The sequence below is a fragment of the Solenopsis invicta genome, chromosome 7, assembly GCF_016802725.1.
Source record: "Solenopsis invicta isolate M01_SB chromosome 7, UNIL_Sinv_3.0, whole genome shotgun sequence".
Lineage (NCBI taxonomy): Eukaryota > Metazoa > Arthropoda > Insecta > Hymenoptera > Formicidae > Solenopsis > Solenopsis invicta.
The window spans coordinates 8,037,861-8,058,985 of NC_052670.1; the positions used below are offsets into that span (position 1 = coordinate 8,037,861).

The window sequence follows — 21,125 nt, forward strand, 5'->3', positions numbered from 1 at the left end:
TATGCGGTACATAAACGCATGACGGTTCTTTCTTCCTATCTCGACATTAGCTAGATCACAATTTGATATAAAAAAAACATCAAGTAATTTATTTGCAATACTGCTTGATATAAAGCAAAACACAAACAAGATTTAATTAGAGTCAAGCGAGAGCTTTTTCTGCATTTTTAAAATTGACGAAACATTCACGAAATCTTAAAATCTGAGTTATTTTGAACGTAATGGGAGCTTTTCAGCTACGACACTGTAACACAGTGAATCATTTTATCCTTGCTTCATATTGACATATAACAAGAATAAAATAATTTACACAATCGTAGCTGGAAATCTCTTAATGTATCCCCAACAAGAAACCTTTACACGGAAAGAATGATTTTGTTGAAGTGTCTAAATATTTAGCTTGATACAGATCTTCAAATAATTTTATTGGACCATTAAAAAAATAATTGTGACGAATGTTCAAGCAAGATGAATTATTAATAAGTAATGCTGGAAAAAAATGTTGACATTCTAGCAATCTGGTTTGAGAGTCTAACATAATTACTTTGATGGCCTAACAAAGTTATTTTCAGATCTATATTTAACCAAATTTTTAGATACTTTAGCAAAACCTTTTTTTATCGTGTAACAATTCATGAAAGGCAACCGATGTCCTTGCAACAACATGACTAATGCTATTACCACATGCAATATATCAAATTTATATAATTAAGAAATGCAAATTACACGATGCATAAAGCGTTTTAATCTTTGCAAAAATATAGTGCCATGTTTCTGTTTCGTAATGTTTTTGTTGTTACTTTATTTCTCAATTATTATGCATTATGCATTATGCATTATGCATTATGCATTATGCATTATGCATTATGCATTGTGCATGTCAAATGTTTAGATAAAAATTAGATACGTAATAAATATATAATAAATTATATAATTGTTGACAATCATTATCTTTCTATGTGAAAAAAGATAGAAATTTTGACTAGATGTCTAAAAAAGTCATCTCCATTAATGATTAAAGATCTCGTGAAACAAAGTAATTTCTTTTTTGTTATATTTTTTATTTTTCGCAATTTTAAATGTAATTCGAAAGTGGAATAAGTTCTTGAATTTTGTTATAAAAAAATAGTAAAAGCATAAAAGTGTAATAATAATTATTTTTTTACTCAGTATAGTTTTAATGAACTGATAAACGTGGTTACTCGAACAAAAATAAATAATAATAATAGTTGAGTTATAAAAAATAAGAGAACACACGCTTTATACTTGCATCTGAGATAAATTGGATCAATTTTACTTTATAGGTAAAAAAATAATAAAAAAATCAATTTTGTAATTAAGTTTTATAAAATCTTTATAAGTTCTTAATCTTTACGTCTTTAGCTCGAGTTTTATATAACAAAATAATATCTACGTAAACTTGGTATTTCTTATTGGACAATAAAAAAAATCGAGAAAAGGAAATTGTTCGATTCGTGCCAAAATTGGGAGCCAAACGGATTGTCAGTTTAAAAGAAACAAAATTTAAAAGAAATGAAAGTAAATGAATACTTTCATTGAAACAGTTTATTAAACCTTTTGTTACAAACTGACAAAATTGGTATCGTGATTTTAAATAAGAGACAAAATTTTTTCACGCACTCTCTGCACTTGTATCATCCACTGACATTAAATTATACACAATACGGAATTGCTGTCTACTCTTTTTGCTGCACAAGAAGTGCGCAGAAGTAACTAGCACGATAAAACAGATCGTGTGAAAAAAAAAACTAATAATAACTTTCTCAAAACTTATAATGATACGATTCGTTTCGGTCTACCCTCTATGTAATTTTTTAATAATAATATACTATTGTACATGTGAATATCCAATGTCAGCTCATCTTCATCGGTATTATTTTATTTTGTAGTATTCAATTAAGTCAATCTTCTTTAATTTTATTTTAAGAGTGGTACAACTTGTTTATCAATTAAAAACGTTTAATATTATTTAACACTTAAATAATATATAATAATAAAATATAAACGGTATTATATTATATATTATATATTAGCAAAAATCTAAAAAGGTAGAGAAGAACCCTGATATTAATATATGTATATATTCAAATTGTGTATTAAAAAATAATGTGTGATATGGTAACATCAATTATAACATTAGAATTATCACATAAAAATTGTTATATTAGAAATGTATAAATAATCGAAACACTAATTGCTGTAATGGATAAAAAATTATTTCAATATTTAAATATTAATATGTATAAATTTTTGACCGAATAATATTTTTTTCAAGTTATCATACATTTTGATAATATTCTAAATCCATGAACACGAGAACGCGCGCGCGTGCGTGTGTTTGTGCGTGTACTATAAGGGGAACAATTCCTTGTAAATACACTTGTAATATTATAATTTAGATCGGATTTCATTCCACCACGATGGACGTTCAAAGTTTTCTTTGTTTTCGAACATCCACTCCTTCATGTGTTTGTACACCTAAGAAAGCATTTTCAATTTACATATTAAAAATCATAAGTATTACATATAAATACTTAAATATAAAACACTTAATAGCAGTAACATATACCTCGCCATCCGACATTCCTAGAGCAGAATTAAGGACAAAGTCTGGTGGTGCCAATACGTCAACTAAAGCAACAGCATTGTCGACTAAGTCTCTGCACAGAATTATAATTCCCTCCCGCAAAAGATCATCTATGTTACTGTTAGAGGAAGCATAACCACCGCCATATAAATCTCCCAATCTCTTCTCCAATGTTACCGCTCCGAATAAAGAACACAATTTTGTCAGTACTTCTTTTTCGTTTGGTTTCCATTTTGGATCTTGTATACATTTGATAAAATATAGCATTAGTACATGCTGTAACAAAAGAACAACTTAACCATATTAATTTTTGTTCTACGATAATGTTATAGAGCATAAATGCAAATTAACGCAAAACACATTCATTACACAAAAAGAAGCATATATATTTTTGGAAAATTTAAAATGGAAAGTTTACACTTGAGTTTAATACAAATTGTTTAAAATATAATGTGCTATAATGCGTCTTCTTTACTAAAACTAAAGTATTAGGTGTATATAAAAATATATTTTATTTACCTCTGCATATACCAGAGACAATGTTCGTGCTAGAAACGTTTGGATATTATTTTTTACATCAAAATCAGACATTCCGGTTGCTTTAAGTTCCATCATACGTCGATATGTCTTATTCAAATAATAACAAACCAGCCATTTAAAAAGTAAGAGCAAATCTAAAATGAAGAAAGTAACATTACAGTATACCTCCAAGTTCATTTAAATTAATAACTTGTAGTATTTTAATGCAATAAACAATTTGTATCATACTTTCAGGCTTCAGTACACCTTCCACTGTAGTTTGATTAAATTTAATGCTAAGTATTTGTTCTGCGTTTACAAGAAAATCCGCAGAACCAAGCGGTGATATGACAGGTTCTCCTTTAATCACAGCAGCCCATTGATTTAACAACCAAATACTTGCTTGTTGAATAAGTACGTTGTTTTCGCCCTCATACGTACAATTTGCATCGTTTTGAGCTCTGATGTCACCCAAACGTGACACTAACAATAAAATAGTATTAGTTCATCATAAAAATGTATATATAATATACATATATGTTAATAGTTCACCATAAAAATGTATATGTAATATATATGTTAATAAATATGGTAAAAATAGACTTTGTGGATATCCTATACAATTGTAATTTTGTACTTACTTTTTAAGTACCCATGCCCACCACAAGATTCTCTGCAATCCTGAATCGCGTCACGAGTAATCCATGCACACAATGGCTTTGTTGCACAAGATAACGCGTGTATCTCCACTCCTGTATCAGCGATCAAATCTGCATTTTCATCTTGAAAGCGGTTCATCATAAAATCGGAATGTATTTGGTACAATGTCATTGAAAATATTTTTAGTGCGTATGTTTCGGCTAAATGAGGAATAATTCGCCATTGCTAGAACATACGTATTTTTAATTGCGGCAATACTTTTAAGTAAAAATTTTGACGTTATACATACTTGCGTTTGATATTCTATAACCGGTAATTCCTTATCCTCTGTAGGGCCAAATTGTTTTCTAACTGCGGAGTAACGTATGGCAATCGTTATTGCAATGGTCATATAATGAGCACATATCGTAGTAATGCTTACACGACTTATTGTAAGTCCATCCAAAGACGAGCCTGCGCCAGCGTAAATAACACATTAATGGATTAAATTACAAAATACTGTACGTCATATTAATGTTAATTCTCACCATATCTTTTTCGTTCATCCTTTATAGAAGGAACATACTTTCCATCTTCGCTGACATCCGCGTTGCGATTTAACAGACAGATACGTGGTACAGAGTAATTATTAAATATTAGAAATCCATTGTCTACTTCATTAAGGCCTATCTTTTCACCCATATCACCAATGGTTACACCAGGGAAAGGTAGATGAGTCTTTAGATCGCGAATTGGCACGACAAAAAAGTGCAAGCCATGGCTTACTCCATCCGGTGTAATTAACTTTGCAAATACGATGGCGTGTGTTGCACATTTTCCTAAAAGTTATATTGCATTAGAAAACATAGAAAACTTTATTTATGTATATATAATTTAATTTATCAAGTATCATTATCTTAATCATCAATTCATTATCAAGTAGAAGACAGCTCACCTAAACCACCTACCCAACATTTTGCAGCCTCAAAATCAGGTGTATGAAAGATAAAACTTTTCGTTGCTACGTCATATGTTGCTCTAGTTCGCATGCCTTTCACATTGGTTCCATGAGAAATTTCAGTCATCGCAAAACAACCGATATACTATAAGCAATAAGAATATTAACAAATATTATATATCTCGTAATAATGCATCGTTGTGTCATATTTTTGCATACATTTCCACTGTAAAATTCTGTTATGAGAGGTAAATGTTGATCGGTACCCAGTGAGAATATACTAGTTGGTACCATTCCTAAGGTAATATTCCCTTTTACCCCTATCGACCCATCGTATTGATAAATGTAATAGGCATTCTCACCATCTGTTATTAGCTAAAAAGATCATTCAAAAATTAAGTGTAAAAGTTCCAATATTGTTTCAATACTGTTTCTCATATTAAAACCAAAAATTTATTTGTTATCAACTATTGTTAATTATTATAATTTGTTAATTGAATAAATTATTATTTATGCCATTACATTTATGCCATTTTCACGAAGTGCATGCATTTGACTGTTACAACGCCTTCTTATTTCATCTAAACTCTTTGGGTCCGTTAGCCTTTGAAATGCTGGGTGGTTCTTGATAACTTTCCATACGTTTTCCTAGTTATTCAATACATAATTTAACATGTGAATATATTGCTCAATATTCTTGGCCTATAAATCACTTAATTTAAAGTTTTACAGGACTCCCATAAATAGAATCCTCATAACTAATTTTTTTTAAATAAATTAATAAAATTATTAAAATAAATAAAAAGATTAAATGGGCTTTATTCAGTTCAAGTCATATGTATATCTATAAATCAAGTTATACAGGACGTCCGAAAAATTGCCCGAAATATTTTGGGACGTGATTCGGGACTTCAAAAGAAGAAAATAAAGCTATATAAACATAGGTCCGGAAATAAGTCGTTTTCGAGTTATAGCCACTTTTATGTAAAAAAAAAATTGCAATTTATATTTCGCGTAGCATGCTTTTTAAAAATTTTTAAAAATATTTATTTTTTTAATTCTTATTTCTTTTTTTTTAATTTTCAAATTTTGTTTTTTTTTAATTAATAATTTTTATGTTTTAATTTATTTTTTAATTTTTTAATATTTTTAAATACATTATTTTTTAAATCAAAGATAAACATGAATAGGTATTTAAATCAAAATACAATTTAAAAATAAAAAAAAATAAAAAATGCAAATTAAAAAAATAAGAATTTAAAAAGGGATGGCACGCGAACTATAAATTACGATTTTTTTTTAAATATAAAAGTGGCTCGAAAACGACTTATTTTCGGACCTATGTTTATATAGCTTTTTTTTCTTCTTTTGAGGTCCCGAATCACGTCTCGATATATTTCGGGCGATTTTCCGGACACCCTGTATATCTATAAATCAAAGTATATGTTAATAACAAAATAGACATAATGCAATATACTGTTTTAGATACCTGATACAGCACGCAATCTTTTCCCTCTAAAGTCAACTTAAATGACTTCCAGTCAAACGTTGCTCGTTTCCTGTATGCATCCAGCGGTCCCTTCGGCAAATCCGCTATCAATTCCTTAGCGGTGGACATCGCGAAAGTAATATTTTCACAACGTGTCGTGGATAACTGGCGATTACAGCAAATCTTATTATTGACGTTAAGAACGAGAATACACAATTATTTAACAATTTACGCATGATAAAGAAGCCGTTTTGATTGTCGCTCGTTAATAATTTATTACGCATCATGATTATCTTGATTTGTTGTTCGTAACCGGTCACAAGTGAATGCCATTTTTGCTACTGTTTAAGACGCTTGTATAAAATAAATACTATCTGTTATGAAATTTTTTGAATGAAATGACATAAACAGTCAGATTACGATGTGAAATAAAAAATGCGTTATTCAACACCTATGCAGATATAGTCAATTAAATCATATTACGATATATTATTGTTACACACCTATAATAGAATTGTTTGTGTTGCTTGAATTCTTCAAAAGATTTCTATTAAAAATAAGATATACACTGTTAAAAATGTCATAAAATTCAATGTATTTTTATACATTAAATTTAATGTGTTTATAACTGAAAAGCATAAGACTTTCACGCAAACTACAAATAAATGAATGAATCAAGCAGCGTAAAGAAGAAAGAAAGAAAGTCAGATGACGAGAGCAAAAAGTGCAGCTAAGAACAAAACGTTCCAAATGTCTGCCTTCTCTCTCTTTTGCTTACTTTTTTTTTACTAGATTTATACTGCGCATTATAGATAAGATAATTTTTATAGTTGAACTACATCATAAAATGAAATAAGTGTATAATTCGACGTTGATAAGAATAGGAAAAAGAAAAACAAATGGTACAAACAAAAAAAGCTGGAAAGGATGAAATCTGGAGTAATGCTTGAATTTTGGAGAAGAAAGAAAAACAGCACAAAAACTCATTTCTGGCGCAAAAAAAGCAAAACGTTGCATTTTCAGCTAAAAAAATAACTGAAAAAAGAAACGGTTGAAAAAAATTTTCAGTCGCACCTCGCACTTGCGCTAGCGATGACGTGTTACGTCAATCCTATATATTTCGAAATTTCGACTTCTCACAATTTCGTAAATACGCGCATCAACGTTTGTCGTTCTCGCGATTCGGCGTAACTTGACACAAAATAATCAACGGATTGAATTGGAAGAAATAGAAAGGAAGGGAAAGTGCGAACCCGCTTATATCGACAACCGGATCCGTAAACCGATCGCAGCAGACTAGTCATCGCAACTCATTGTCAGTAGTTTCGTTTTCGACTCATCGTGTACGGTTAAAGCGTGATGTCATTCCACACCTTGCACCTGGTCCGCGACACATTACATATATCTCCTAATGTCACATTACCGATAAGAACATTTACCTGTTGCGTTTAGCAAAAGGCGTAAAACGTAACAATCTTTGTCACGTATTGTAGCGTGACAATTCTTGAAAAGTCAAAATGTTAAATTAATTATTTATATAATAAAATTATACAGAATACTTCAGCAATTAATTTTCATGAACATGTAAATTGAATATGCTCGTGGCAATACAGTTATTTTCGTAAAGTCAAAAAAAGTTCGAAAAGCTAATTTTCAATACAGTATATAATTTTATCGATTAGATTCTTAAAGAATACTTTAATAGATAAAATACAAATAATTCTAATATGATTGGAAAATGTAACAACAAATTAACAAGAAATGGTAATACCGATCGAAAATAGTTTTTGGTCGAGCCAGTATTCTTCGCAATAATTTCTTTACAGTTTTTTAGGGTTATAATAGAGAAGATAGTAAAGTATACAAACATTAAAAAATAATTAAATTAATTAGCAATTTAATTTCGTGACATTACATTCGAAGTTCTTAAAGATCTTCTTGAAAATTTCTATTTTAAGTCCGGAAAAACAATTCGGCCCCTAGTTTGGGGAATCTTGTGGGGAAAATGTTTATAAATTCATCTAGAAAAATGTTGAATACTAAGAATTGCTTTTAACTGGTATTGTCATTTCTCGTTGGTTTAATTAATTGACGAAATAACTTTTTAAAGCAAAACGTTCAATTCGACGCTGACTGCACTAATGTCGATCCGACACACAAGACTTTTACAGAAATTATGCAGGACCACAGCGATCTAGGTTGCAAACACAATTGCCTGCAAATGAGATCATCAAATATTGATGTTGCGAAAGAGTAAAGAGGGCAAGGAGGCTTCAAGAGATCGATAGTTTAATACGAGCGAAAGATTCTCTTCAACAAATCGTGAACCGCGGATAAGTATTCCTCGAAATATGCGTGTCGCAACAGTATTAGTGACTATTATCTTCTTTTTGCAATTTGTTCGCATCAATTCCGAAAGGTACAACTGCAATAATCGTAGATTGTCAGATTGCACACGCGCGTGACGTATTTTTATTTCAGAATTATGATCGTCTTGCGCACGTATTATTAAGACTGTTGTTTATGTTGTTTGTTGACTTTTTGAACTAAAAAATTTTCACTTTCTCTCTCTGTCTCTCCAACGCCCGAATTCATTATATTTATCTTGAATTCATTATATTTCTTTGTTTTAAGTACAAAAAATTTTAAAGATTCAAGCTATATGAACAGATCTATTATGAGTTCTCATTATTACCGTTGTAAAAACAATAAAAATATATAATTCTTTTATGAAATAAATTATTTTTAATCGTGACAATTTATTAAAATATAATATTAAAAAGTGTACTTATCAAAAAACTAAAAACTGATGAAAGAAAATGGGTCAAAATTAAGGGAATATTTTTGTTTAGAGGGCGTGAAAAAATTAATCTATTCTGGAATTTTTTTTAAAACTGCTGCATATTCTTTTATATATTGTACATATTTGGTGAATAGTTACCAATGTTGCTAAATATTTATTAGTATTTATACAAATTTAAAACAAACATGTTTTTCAAGCAGATTGACACGACTTCTCAGAAACTATCTATGCATACTAAAGCTCGATTTTAACTTTTTGTATATAAAACACATATTTGCTCTTCATTCAAACTATTAATATTATGATATATATTTTTTCATACATGTCAAATGCAAATGAATTTAACTCCATTTGATTATTTTGCAATATTTTTCACTAATCATATCTCAGTATAAATAGTTTCTGAGAAATCGTGTCAAATTGCTTGAAAGAAGTGTTTGTAATTAAATTTACGTTACATAAATGCTAATAAATATTTAGCTCATATATCAAAATTTGGAAATGTTCATTATATCAAAAAGTTTTTAAACTTTATGCAGATTTTTTTTATAATACAAAAACTGTAATGTATTTTTTATCATTATGTAACAGGATAAAAATTGTCTCTGTTAAGTTAACATCTCATTTTTCTGCACCGCAAGTTTTTATGCAAGTTCTATTTGTACTCTCCGCAATTCTAGAGTTCCTGATAGTTTAAAACAATAGTTCCGCCAAAATAACATTAAAAATGAAAATTAAAAAATATGAGGTGGCAATTTCGCGCACCTCGAGTTTCGAAAACAATTTTTAGATCCGCACGCTGGCACCGCACTACAAGAGTAAAGTACCATCATGGTAAGAGCTCTGGACGAGTTCTTGGCATTTTTCGATAGTTCCGCAATAGTTTAATTAAAATTCATTTTAATTTTTGTTTGCGTTTAAGAGTTTATAATAATATAACGTATTACAGATTGTATTACATAAAACTTTTATGTCAGTTTACGCATATATAAAAACAGTTTCTTTTTTTTACACAAACAACACACACGAGCGAACAAACGTACACAAAACACAAACACACACGCACACAAAGCAAAGAGGGTTTGGAAGCATTAAAACAACAAAAGTGACGAATGTCAAGAAATCGATCAGAACTTGCAACAAAATGGACCGGTATGAAATTAGCGCCCAAATTTATAAAAAAACATAAATGTTTAATACAGATCGATTGTACCTTGTTTGTATCCGTTTGTAACACTTTTCTTTTCGTTTGTACGTCAAAGAGTAAAATGTTATAAAGAGGTGAAAAAATGGCCAGCGCCCAACTAACAGATTTTCAAATTTTGCTTATGCTATTCGAAAGAGCGTTGTTTGTACTCGTTTGTACCTCTTTTGTAATCGTTTGTACATCAAGAGATGCGGAGATACAGCGCTTTTCAGTTTTTACGTACACTCTACTTCCAGAAACTTGGCCATTTTAAAAGATATCGAAAAATGGCCAATGGCATTCAAAAGAGCGTTGTGTGCATCTGTTTGTACCACCTTATTTTCGTTTGAACCTCGAGGGATTCGGATATTAAAAAAATTGAGTGTGTGAAGTTAGCATCTCAAGTGTGAGTATCTCACGATTAAACGGCGTATTAATTAGCATCCAGCATAGTTACATAGTTCTTGATAAGTTTTAACAACAGCTTTGTCAAATTTACTATAAAAATCACGGTATTAAGAAATGAAATGCTAACTTCCGACAATGTCAAATAGCATCTCACCGTATCCTGAATCTTTAACGGTGGGAAAGTAAAAATCCCTGGAGTTTCAAAGTCTAGATAAATTCAGTGAATAGTTCTGATAATTAAAATCCAATAATTATTAATAATTATTATAGAAATGTACAATAGTGAGATGCTACAGTCCTGGCACGAGTTTTACGTTGTACAAAAGTTTTAAAAGGCGAATTACGTCCCCACACACAAGTTCGTGAGAAGTTGTGACAGTTAACGCTCTTTTAATAATTATAAATAATTATTACAAATAAAAAATTCACATGATAAGGAGATACTGTGACACTGCTGCGAGTTTTGGGCCCCAAGAATATTTTTCCTACAGTTCCGGATATATTAAAGCGCCTTTGGAAAAGTTCTGGTCGATTCGGATATTAGTTAATCAACAAAAAATTAATAATTTCCGAAAAAACCGATTTTTCGCATATATGGGTGAGATGCTGGTCTTTTTCGAAGGGTTCTGTGTACGAAAAAATATTTTTCCTACAGTTCTCAACATATTAAAGCGCCTTCCAAAGAGTTGCGATCGATTCCGATATTAGTTAATCAACGAAAAATTAATACGTTCCGAAAAAGCCGATTTTTCGCATATATGGGTGAGATGCTGGTCTTTTTCGAAGAGTTCTGTGTACAAAAAAATATTTTTCCTACAGTTCTCAACGTATTAAAGCGCCTTCCAAAGAGTTGCGATTGATTCCGATATTAGTTAATCAACAAAAAATTAATACCTTCCGAAAAAGCTGATTTTTCGCATATATTGGTGAGATGCTGATCTTTTTCGAAGGGTTCTGTGTACAAAAAAATATTTTTCCTACAGTTCTCAACGTATTAAAGCGCCTTCCAAAGAGTTGCGATTGATTCCGATATTAGTTAATCAACAAAAAATTAATACCTTCCGAAAAAGCCGATTATTCGCATATATAGGTGAGATGCTCGTGTTTTTCAAAAAGTTCTGTGTACAAAAAAATATTTTTACTACAGTTCTCAACATATTCAAGGGCCTTCCAAAGAGTTGCGGTCAATTCCAACATTAATTAATCAAAAAAAAATTAATACCTTCCGAAAAAGCCGATTTTTCGCATATATGGGTGAGATGCTGGTCTTTTTCGAAGGGTTCTGTATACGAAAAAATATTTTTCCTACAGTTCTCAACATATTAAAGAGCCTTCCAAAGAGTTGCGGTCAATTCCAACATTAATTAATCAACAAAAAATTAATACCTTCCGAAAAAGCTGATTTTTCGCATATATTGGTGAGATGCTGATCTTTTTCGAAGGGTTCTGTGTACAAAAAAATTTTTCCTACAGTTCTCAACATATTAAAGCGCCTTCCAAAGAGTTGCGATTGATTCCGATATTAATTAATTAACAAAAAATTAATATCTTCCGAAAAAGCCGATTTTTCGCATATATAGGTGAGATGCTGGTCTTTTTCAAAAAGTTCTGTGTACAAAAAAATATTTTTACTACAGTTCTCAACATATTCAAGGGCCTTCCAAAGAGTTGCGGTCAATTCCAATATTAGTTAATCAACAAAAAATTAATAACTTCCGAAAGAGCCAATTTTTTGCAAGAACACAAAATCATGGAAAAAAATTAGAGATGAGATTTGACTTTTATCCTGTTGCATGACAGAAAATATATTATAGTTTTTGTATTTAAAACTTTTTTAATTAAAAAGTTAATTAAAAGGTTCGATGCTTGTATCTAATTACAGGCTTTTTATTTTCTGTGATGCTAATTAGTTTTGATGTGCTAAAATGTGCGAATGTTACATCCATGTCTAAGATATAGCAAGCTGCATAAAGTAAAACATTGCTATAATATTTTAGAAGTTTGGAACAAATGTTTTGGTGCAATCGCAAAACAGACGATCTAAAATTGGTGATCGAACACATTATACAGGAAATTGCCGCACGCAGCAACTGCATAGTTTTCATTACCGATTTCACTTATCGTGCATTAATCGATTTGCGTGCCATCGAAAAATTTTCCTTTTTATTGAGATATGATGTAAGTATTGCTTTTAAACGTGCAAAAATTTTTTTAAATACTCCCATCAAAATTTTTCATTTTCAGAAAATTGTGTCCGTTAAAAATAAAATTAGAAAAAGGTTCAAATAAAGCTTATTGTTAAATGTCGCATGTTTAAAAACTTCAAATATCTAAAATTTAAATTCTTGAATTTTCGACTTGTCAGTTATGCAACTTTTTTGCATTTAATTATACTTATTTAATAAGGAGATAATATCATTTTTATCGTAAACATTTATCGCGGTTTTTTCTCGCAGATTGCCGTACGTGATAATGAAGATTTTGCACGTCCAAGGAGAAAAATAATGAGAACGCTTCAACATGTTAGAGCAACTGGTTGCGATGCGTATGTTATACTAATCAGTAATGGATTGCTAACATCACGATTTCTACAATATGCCGAGGGGTAAATCAAATAATCAGGACTATAGAATAATACATATCTATTAACTGTTTTGCATTCTTTAATAAATTCAAATTATTTCAATTACGTTAACGTTCTTATATTATTTATAACATTGTATATTATGCACGTTCCTGATTTTGCTTTTCTAAAAAAAATTGTGTCGTAACATGCTTATATAATTAAATCTTTATTTCTTGAATTTTTTTCCGTATTCTGAATAGCGTTTACGATTTCTGCAGAGAACGCCTGATCAACACGCGTGGTTACTTCTTACTGCTGCACGATAATCGGCTGTTCAGACCCGAATTGCATTATATTTGGAACCGAATTGTCAACGTGGTGTTCATACGGCAATATAACACGTTCAAGTACCGCTCGGGTGAGCGAGTGCCTATGGAACGAATCGATCTCTATACAGTCTATTATCCGTCGCGTATAAGAGATTTCACAGAAATCAAGTACATTGATACATGGCAGAATGGGAAGTTACGTTATGACAACAATCACTACTTACCAAAAACCGTGAATCTTCACGGCAACGGTTTACGGTTAGTATTATAAAATGTTCACTGTAACTGTAATTTTACATTTTTATAAAGATATAAAATTTTGCTGAAAATATTTAAAAGAGATTTTTTAAGGGAGATATGTTGTTTTCTGCAAAATTTTATATCTTTAAGTTTTTACATTTTATCGCAGAATAAAAAAGGCATTTAATTTATTTTTGTTTTTATAATACATTTTATAATACATTTTTAATAACATTTTATAATACATTAATTTTAACTTAACTTTATTGCTAAAATTTATAGAATTGCAATTTTTGAGCATATACCGGCCGTGACGGAAGCATCACGAGATTATTACGAACAAAGCGCGACAACTGTAAGTCCTAAGGCTTTAGGTATCGAATTTGAAGTATGTATTAAAACTACAAAAGAGAAAAATAAAATAATTAAAAAAATATGTATAAAAATTTAAGCTAAAAACAATAGATACGGAAAGATAAAACATGATATTAATAAAATATAAATCAGTAATAATTTATGATATAATGCAATTAAAATCTAATGCTTTGTTAAACATTGATTTTTTATAGATTTTACTACAAATTGTTTTAAAAATTCAGATGTTTAAGTATTTATAATATTTTATAAGCAACATGTAGATTTTTTAATATTTTTTAATGCGTAGAAATAAATGTTTTCCGCCATTCTATTTTCATTTCTTTTCTATATATGCAATAAAGAATTATCATTTTTGAGATCGTAATTACTAAACAATTTGTTTTAGTTAATTCGAATTATATCAAAAGCGATGAACTTCAAACCGAACTACTATATGCCCATTAATATCGCGAATGAGAGATGGGGTAAAGTGGGAGATAACGATAGCTACACTGGTCTCCTTGGCGAGGCAGTTGCAGAAAATGCCGATTTCTTTCTCGGCGATCTGTATTACACGTTGCAGCATTTGAATTATTTCGACCTATCCACACCGTACAACACGGAATGTCTTACCTTCTTAACACCAGAAGCATTAACCGATAATTCATGGAAATTATTAATACTACCTTTCAGGTGTGTTATCACACATACGCTTATCGCACAAATAATTATTCAATAAAAATTATTTAAAAAAAGAATAAATAGAACTTCAAAGATTATAATTAAAATTATTTATCAAACAAATAGAATTATTCATTTAAACTTCTTAAACTCTTTGAATTTTGAATTTTTTTTCTTTTTACGGAAATATTAAGACATTTGCATACGTTTAATGTCCATTTCTATCAATGTAGTTTAAGTTGCTGTTGATGTTTTTCTGATTCTCAGAGTTAAAGAGATAAAGAGTAAACCGAGATCAAAGTTAATCTGCATTGATGGAAATGGATATAAGAGAGTTTTGTAGTCTCAAGTGCGAAAAAGTTTGACTATTTTTAGGAATTTTTTAAAAGAACTGCTGCACATATTCTTTTACATTTTTGTATATCTATAACACTTATACATATTTAGTTAACATTTACAAATTTTAGTTAAATGTTTATTACTTCTTACGTTATGTGAAAACAAACATTTATCAAGTTGGTTAACTTCAACTATTGCGTATAAGCCTGAATTAAGATTATTGAAAAATATTGCAAATTATTAAAAGGGGGCAATTTTAAAAAATAAATATTGATATTTTAACAAAATTTATTGAATTTAACATGTATGAAAAACTAGTTAATTTATAGATTTTGCAATAATCTTAAATTGAGCGATAATCAGACATATATTTTATATATTTATATGCAAACGTTGAAATTGATAATTTCTGAGAAATTTTGCCAACCGGAAACACGTATTTGTTTTTAAATTTAGGTAAAAACTAATTTTGAATAAGTATGCAATTTCTTATCTGGAAAAATGCATTTCATCGATATTTGAATTCTGGAAGTTTATTGTTGTCGCTTTTCCGATGTGTTGATTGGTTCTTATTCAGCGCTTACTTTGTAAACGGCTGTCATCGCGTATTTTGTGTATGTGACTATAGCCAGTATTCGTAGTAAATTTTTACTTCAAAACCATTTTAAGTAATGACTTAAGATACTAACACTAAAGATCCTCTAATAAGAAAGAATCTTAAAATGATACGTAAGATAGTAAATATAAGAATCAACTATGAATATCAGCCTATGTATTGAGTGTTGAGTGTTGAGTGTTAACAATGTAATATTAAATTTCTAATTTGTATAAAATTATGTAATATCAAAAATTCTGTAGTATATAAAAAATTTGTAAATATTCACTAAATATGTACAAGGTGATGTATAAAAACGTTTAAGAACAATGTTCAACAATTTTCTTTTAAAAAAATTGACTCAGCTATTCTTTTATTTTATATGAAAATAATTTTGAAGGACATTATTAAGGTATCTAAGACAAAGAGTGCTCTTTTTAAAAAATGTAATATTTTTAGAATATCTATCTTCTTATGAAAGAATAAATATTCGATTTTCCTAGATCTGAAGATGAACTAATATGTGCTGGCTAGAATTACTTGTAAACGTTCTCGTTAATGTTGGTGTTCGCAAAAGTCTTTTATTAATCGTGTGAGAATCGTGTGCGTGTAATGAATGATAATTTTAAAAATTCCACTTGCTATTGCCCTGAACACGACAATATTTCCAAATAAATGTATTAAAATATATAAAAAAGTTTGCAGAAAGATAAATCGTAGAGCGTTAATCTTTGATTTTTACATACATACATTTGTATCGCGTAACGTTTAAAGCTACATCTTTCTGTATTTTCAGGCTGAGCGTGTGGATAGTGCTCCTTTGTACCCTAATACTAGTCGGCGGAGCTTTTCACGTGTTTGCGTTGTTCTATCAGAAATACATAGGTTTGCGTGCATCTTTGGCGCACGTCGAAACGGACGAGTACAACAGTATGAGAGGTCTATATCTGTTCACCGATTTGCAGAATAGCATGTTATACACATACGGTATGTTGCTTCAAGTCTCCCTGCCGCGTTTGCCATACGCCTGGACCGTGAGAGTCTTCATCGGCTGGTGGTGGATCTACAGCATCCTGGCGGCTGTCATTTATCGCGCCAGCATGACGGCGGTTCTATCAAATCCCATTGCCAAGTATAATACGATGATTTACAGAGAATGTGTATAAATTATCGAATAAGTTTTTTTCCATCATAAATTTTTTTCAATCGGTTTGTTATAGTTTCTTGACAAAAACGTTGAGGCATTTGGATGTGTGAAGTTGGTACCCCTATGGTACGAAATCATAGTTCTGTTAAGAGTTTTAGATTATTCACAACAAAAGGAAAAGTTCTTGATAGTTTTTACAAATAGTTCTGTCTATTAAAACAGAAAAAGTAAATTTTGAAATATGGGGGTCGCAACTTTACACCAAACACTAGCACCAAATAGTTCTGAATAGCTAATTTGATGTCTTTTAACGAGTACTAGAGTTCTCGATATAAAAAAAACTTTTGAATAAGAGAAAAGAAAAAAAAATGAAGTAATGAGTCAAATACAAATAGTTCTAAATAGCATATACGATTCCTTTTAACGAGTTCTAGAGTTCTCGATACATTTTAGAAATAGTTCTGACCAAAAAAGTAAAAAAAAAAAAATCAAAATTGAAATTGCAAAGATGGTACCAAAAAAATAGTCTAAACTACAAAATTAAAGTTTTACATAATTTTCTCATTTAGATTTTTTATAGAAATTATTGAGGACTATTCAACACTCTCAACAAAACTCCCAGAACTCTTAAAAAATTTTTTACAATGTCGACCTTGTAGTTTTAAAATGCAAAAAAAATTTTTCCGAGTTCTAGGAGTTTTGTTGAAAATTTTGAATAGTACCTAATAAGTTCTTTCAAATATTGTAATGACAAAAACATGTAGAATTGAAAATAAAAAAGTCACGAACAATCACAAATGTCGATTTCGTATTTTTGAGATGTGAAAAATTTTTTAAAAGTTCTGGGGTAGTTTTGTTAAGAGTTGAATAGTCCTCGATGATTTCTATAAAAAATCTAAATGAGAAAATTATGTAAAATGATAGTTTTGAAGTTTCGACTATTTTTTTAGCATCATTTTTGCGATTTCAATTATAATTTTTTTTTCTTTTTTCAGTTAGAACTATTTCTAAAATGTATCAAGAACTCTAGAACTTGTCAAAAGAAATCGTATATGCTATTCAAAATTATTCGAACCTGACATTCATTTTTTTATTTTTTTTCTTTTCTCTTAATCAAAAAAGTTTTTTATATCAATAATTCTAATATTCATTAAAAGACATCAAATTAGTTAATTCAGAACTATTTGGTGCTAGTGTAAAGTTGGTACCTCATTTTTCAATTTATTTTCTTTGTTACAATAAGCAGAACTATTTGTAAAAACTAGAACTCTTCCTTGTATTGTGAATAATCCAGAACTCTTAATTCAGAACTACGATTTCGTACCATAAGAGTGTCAACTTCACAAACCTGAGACATTTGCACACGTGTTTGAGTTATTATTAACATTTGTAAATAAAAGAAATTGCGAACTAAAATAGATAACGAGATTTTTCAGTCAATTTAATTAAATTAATATAAAATATCTAAAAATTTATTTCCATTCTAATTTTTCACGCAGTTAACACTATTTCTTCACTTATCACCACAGAGTAACTATCGATACATTGGCGCAGCTGACGAAATCATCGCTGGCGGTGGGAGGATGGGACGAGGAGAGCAAAGAGTTCTTCCTCGCCTCTTCAGATCCACACAGTCAGGAGATTGGCAATAAGTTCGAGTTGACGGAAAATGAGGAGGACGCGATTGATCGGGTGGCCAACGGGACGTTCTGTTACTACGAAAATTCGTATTCATTACAGCACGCCAGCGGAAAACAGATATTCGAGAAGCAAAATAATCTGCAGAATATTACGAAGAGCACTGAATCATCGATCAGATATAATCTGCATATTATGCAGGAATGCGTTGTCCATATGCCGATCGCGTTAGGATTGGAAAAAAATTCTCCGCTTAAGCCCCATGTGAATTTATGGGTACTTTGTTTGACAATATTAATCCCCGAGAAAAATTTATTATATGTATATAATTTTATATATATATATATATATATATATATATATATATATATATATTGTATTTATATATAAATATATATAAAAATAGTATGATATTTAATTATGTATAAAAAAAATTTTCCTGGGTTTTGTAAAGTTCAATTTTCACGATCTATAATTTATGACTAAATTCAAGACCAAATTTTATTTGTAATACAGAAAATATGTGAACTAGACGTATGAAATATGCATAATATAAATACCCGTAAAATATAAATTAAAATTTTGTCCTACTGTCATATCTGATCATTTATACTGAAAAAAAGTTGACCACAATTTTCAATTTAATTAAATTTCTTCAATTTAAGTATTTATATATTTAAGTTAAATATTTATACATAAATGCTCGTACTAAAAAAATTTAATCAAATTGAAAAATTTAGTTTCAACTTAATAACTTTTTCTCAGTCTACGTGAAAATGTCCTGGTACTTTTATTATATTTATATGTATTTCTTAATAATCATGTCATATTTTTTAATAATTAAGTATATCAAAAAAAGAAACAACGAATATTCTATACATAATTTGATATAAATATAAATGTTTGCTTTGAATTTTGTCAAAAATTATAGATCATGTAAAATGGATTTTAAGAGTAATTAGGTGTGTGGTATTATAGCAATTCTAATTATTGTAAATGTAACATGAAAAACAAGAAGATATTTTTATATACCATATAAATATAATAATTTTATTATATTTATTCTTTTATATATATTTTTATATATTTTTATATACTTTTATATACTTTTATATATTTATTTATTTTTATATTTTATATATTTATTTTACTCTATTTATTACAATAATTTCATTTGTCTTATACATATAAATTTTTTTTTAGCAAAAAAATATGACAAAGTAAAATTGTTTTTTTATTATTTCAAATTAATTTAAATATCAAAAATAAATTATATCTATATAATAAAACGTTCTTTTTTGGAAAATATTTTGGACAACAGACAATTAACGTAATTAAATCAACATTTGCACTAATAAAATAATCTCTTTCCCTTAATATTTTATCTTGTCGATATATTATAGCTACTGGGAAAACCGATTATTTAGCATCTCTTAATTCGCGTTTCAGGTGAGACGGATGGTGGAAATTGGTTTGGTGCAGAAGTGGCTGAGCGATGTCATGGAATGGTCGAAGATTAATGAAGCACGGCAAAAATCACAATCTGAAAGGGCGATAGTAAATCTACGCAAAATATATGGCGCCTTTACTGCTCTCGGAATCGGTTATCTTTTCAGTTTCGTAGCTTTACTTGCTGAAATTCTACACTGGAAATACGTCGTCTTAAGAGATCCCAGATACGATAAATATCATCTCGATGTATTTTATAGAAAGGATAATAAATCTAATAAAGCTTGAAGCAACATTCTTGTATTCCGCTATATAATATAAATAAAAAAGAATATAATGGACCACTGTGTGCTTTTTTTATTTTTATTGTGTTAAAATATGGAAACAGAATTTATAAATATTAACTTACCGAGCTGCTCCACGGATGCAGTCTTACGCAGTCTCGCCAAAATTCTGTTAACATCTTATTCTGCTAGCTGTTCTCAAATTGCACATACCTAAATGGTGATTGCCTGGATACTTCATTCAAAACTTCTGACATTGCACAGATACGAACGCGAGTGAAACGCGTGAGTGTTAAACTTTCCACGACGTAACACGTACGGACATTACGTGAAGAAGCACTTTGATAAACACAATTACGTATCACAATGTCCTGTTATCGTCCGTTACTTAAATTCGTCACTTTCAACATCGTATTTTTGTACAATTTGCACTTCACACAAGCATGATAGCTTATGATAGCCCGCGACAGCGGCGAGAGTCCTTTGAATGAATGTCCATGCAGACACAACGGACTGGAGACGAAATTCGTTCTTGTTCGAGAGAGTTCTGTATCTCACGCGAGCCAACTAATATTGCACGACAACTAATTGCGTTTCATTCACAGATATCTAATACTAAAGATATCTGTGGTTTCATTTAACACGATATTCTATCGCGCGAATAAAGCAATTCTTTCGAGATATTCGAGCGAATAGTGCAGAAAACTTGAGACAAGCATCGCGCTTGGCAAAGAAGTACGAGACTTCTGACACTTCTCGCACTATCAAGATGATATTGTCCACTGCTATATTCGACACTTTTGCCCATTTCACTGTATCTCCGCATAATTTGAACTCAAAATTTAAAACATGCACAAAAATCGTATTGTCCGACCCGCGACACCCGGTGA

The 21,125-nt window shown here is 29.9% G+C and overlaps 2 protein-coding genes across 7 annotated transcripts; one reads left to right on the top strand and one right to left on the bottom strand.

Annotated features, from left to right (window-relative positions):
• Nucleotides 1–2,086: 2,086 nt before the first annotated feature.
• On the bottom strand, nucleotides 2,087–20,998 carry LOC105201679 (peroxisomal acyl-coenzyme A oxidase 3). Of its 5 annotated transcripts, XM_039452097.1 has the most exons (13): nucleotides 7,288–7,527; nucleotides 6,717–6,760; nucleotides 6,214–6,378; nucleotides 5,247–5,372; nucleotides 4,944–5,099; nucleotides 4,722–4,869; nucleotides 4,315–4,605; nucleotides 4,077–4,240; nucleotides 3,769–4,012; nucleotides 3,377–3,610; nucleotides 3,128–3,282; nucleotides 2,591–2,884; nucleotides 2,087–2,499 (listed from the first exon to the last, which is right to left on the bottom strand). In XM_039452097.1, the coding sequence occupies exons 3-13, from the start codon at nucleotides 6,340–6,342 to the stop codon at nucleotides 2,410–2,412; spliced, it is 2,031 nt and encodes a 676-aa protein (XP_039308031.1). In that variant the 5' UTR covers nucleotides 6,343–6,378; nucleotides 6,717–6,760; nucleotides 7,288–7,527; the 3' UTR covers nucleotides 2,087–2,409. The 5 variants fall into 5 exon arrangements, with proteins under 5 accessions (XP_039308031.1, XP_039308029.1, XP_039308030.1 ...); XM_039452095.1 differs by lacking the exons at nucleotides 6,717–6,760; nucleotides 7,288–7,527 and adding an exon at nucleotides 20,361–20,998; XM_039452096.1 differs by lacking the exon at nucleotides 6,717–6,760 and having other exon boundaries at nucleotides 7,467–7,585.
• On the top strand, nucleotides 8,351–20,292 carry LOC105206209 (ionotropic receptor 21a). 2 transcript variants are annotated; one of them, XM_039452100.1, is made up of 9 exons: nucleotides 8,351–8,632; nucleotides 12,608–12,788; nucleotides 13,067–13,215; nucleotides 13,455–13,763; nucleotides 14,028–14,133; nucleotides 14,509–14,795; nucleotides 16,514–16,849; nucleotides 18,394–18,778; nucleotides 19,952–20,292. In XM_039452100.1, the coding sequence occupies exons 1-9, from the start codon at nucleotides 8,565–8,567 to the stop codon at nucleotides 20,237–20,239; spliced, it is 2,109 nt and encodes a 702-aa protein (XP_039308034.1). In that variant the 5' UTR covers nucleotides 8,351–8,564; the 3' UTR covers nucleotides 20,240–20,292. The 2 variants fall into 2 exon arrangements, with proteins under 2 accessions (XP_039308034.1, XP_039308036.1); XM_039452102.1 differs by having other exon boundaries at nucleotides 14,028–14,100.
• Nucleotides 20,999–21,125: the final 127 nt, after the last annotated feature.

Excerpts from the sequence above, each read along its gene's own strand:
- LOC105206209 (XM_039452100.1), top strand. The coding sequence starts at position 8,565 with ATGCGTGTCGCAACAGTATTAGTGACTATTATCTTCTTTTTGCAATTT. Across the intron at positions 8,633-12,607 it reads GTTCGCATCAATTCCGAAAG|AAGTTTGGAACAAATGTTTT; the intron begins GTACAACTGCAA and ends ATAATATTTTAG. Across the intron at positions 13,764-14,027 it reads CTTCACGGCAACGGTTTACG|AATTGCAATTTTTGAGCATA; the intron begins GTTAGTATTATA and ends TAAAATTTATAG.
- LOC105201679 (XM_039452095.1), bottom strand. The coding sequence starts at position 20,414 with ATGTTAACAGAATTTTGGCGAGACTGCGTAAGACTGCATCCGTGGAGC. Across the intron at positions 3,611-3,768 it reads TGGGCATGGGTACTTAAAAA|TGTCACGTTTGGGTGACATC; the intron begins GTAAGTACAAAA and ends TTTTATTGTTAG. Across the intron at positions 3,283-3,376 it reads AGGTGTACTGAAGCCTGAAA|ATTTGCTCTTACTTTTTAAA; the intron begins GTATGATACAAA and ends TCTTCATTTTAG.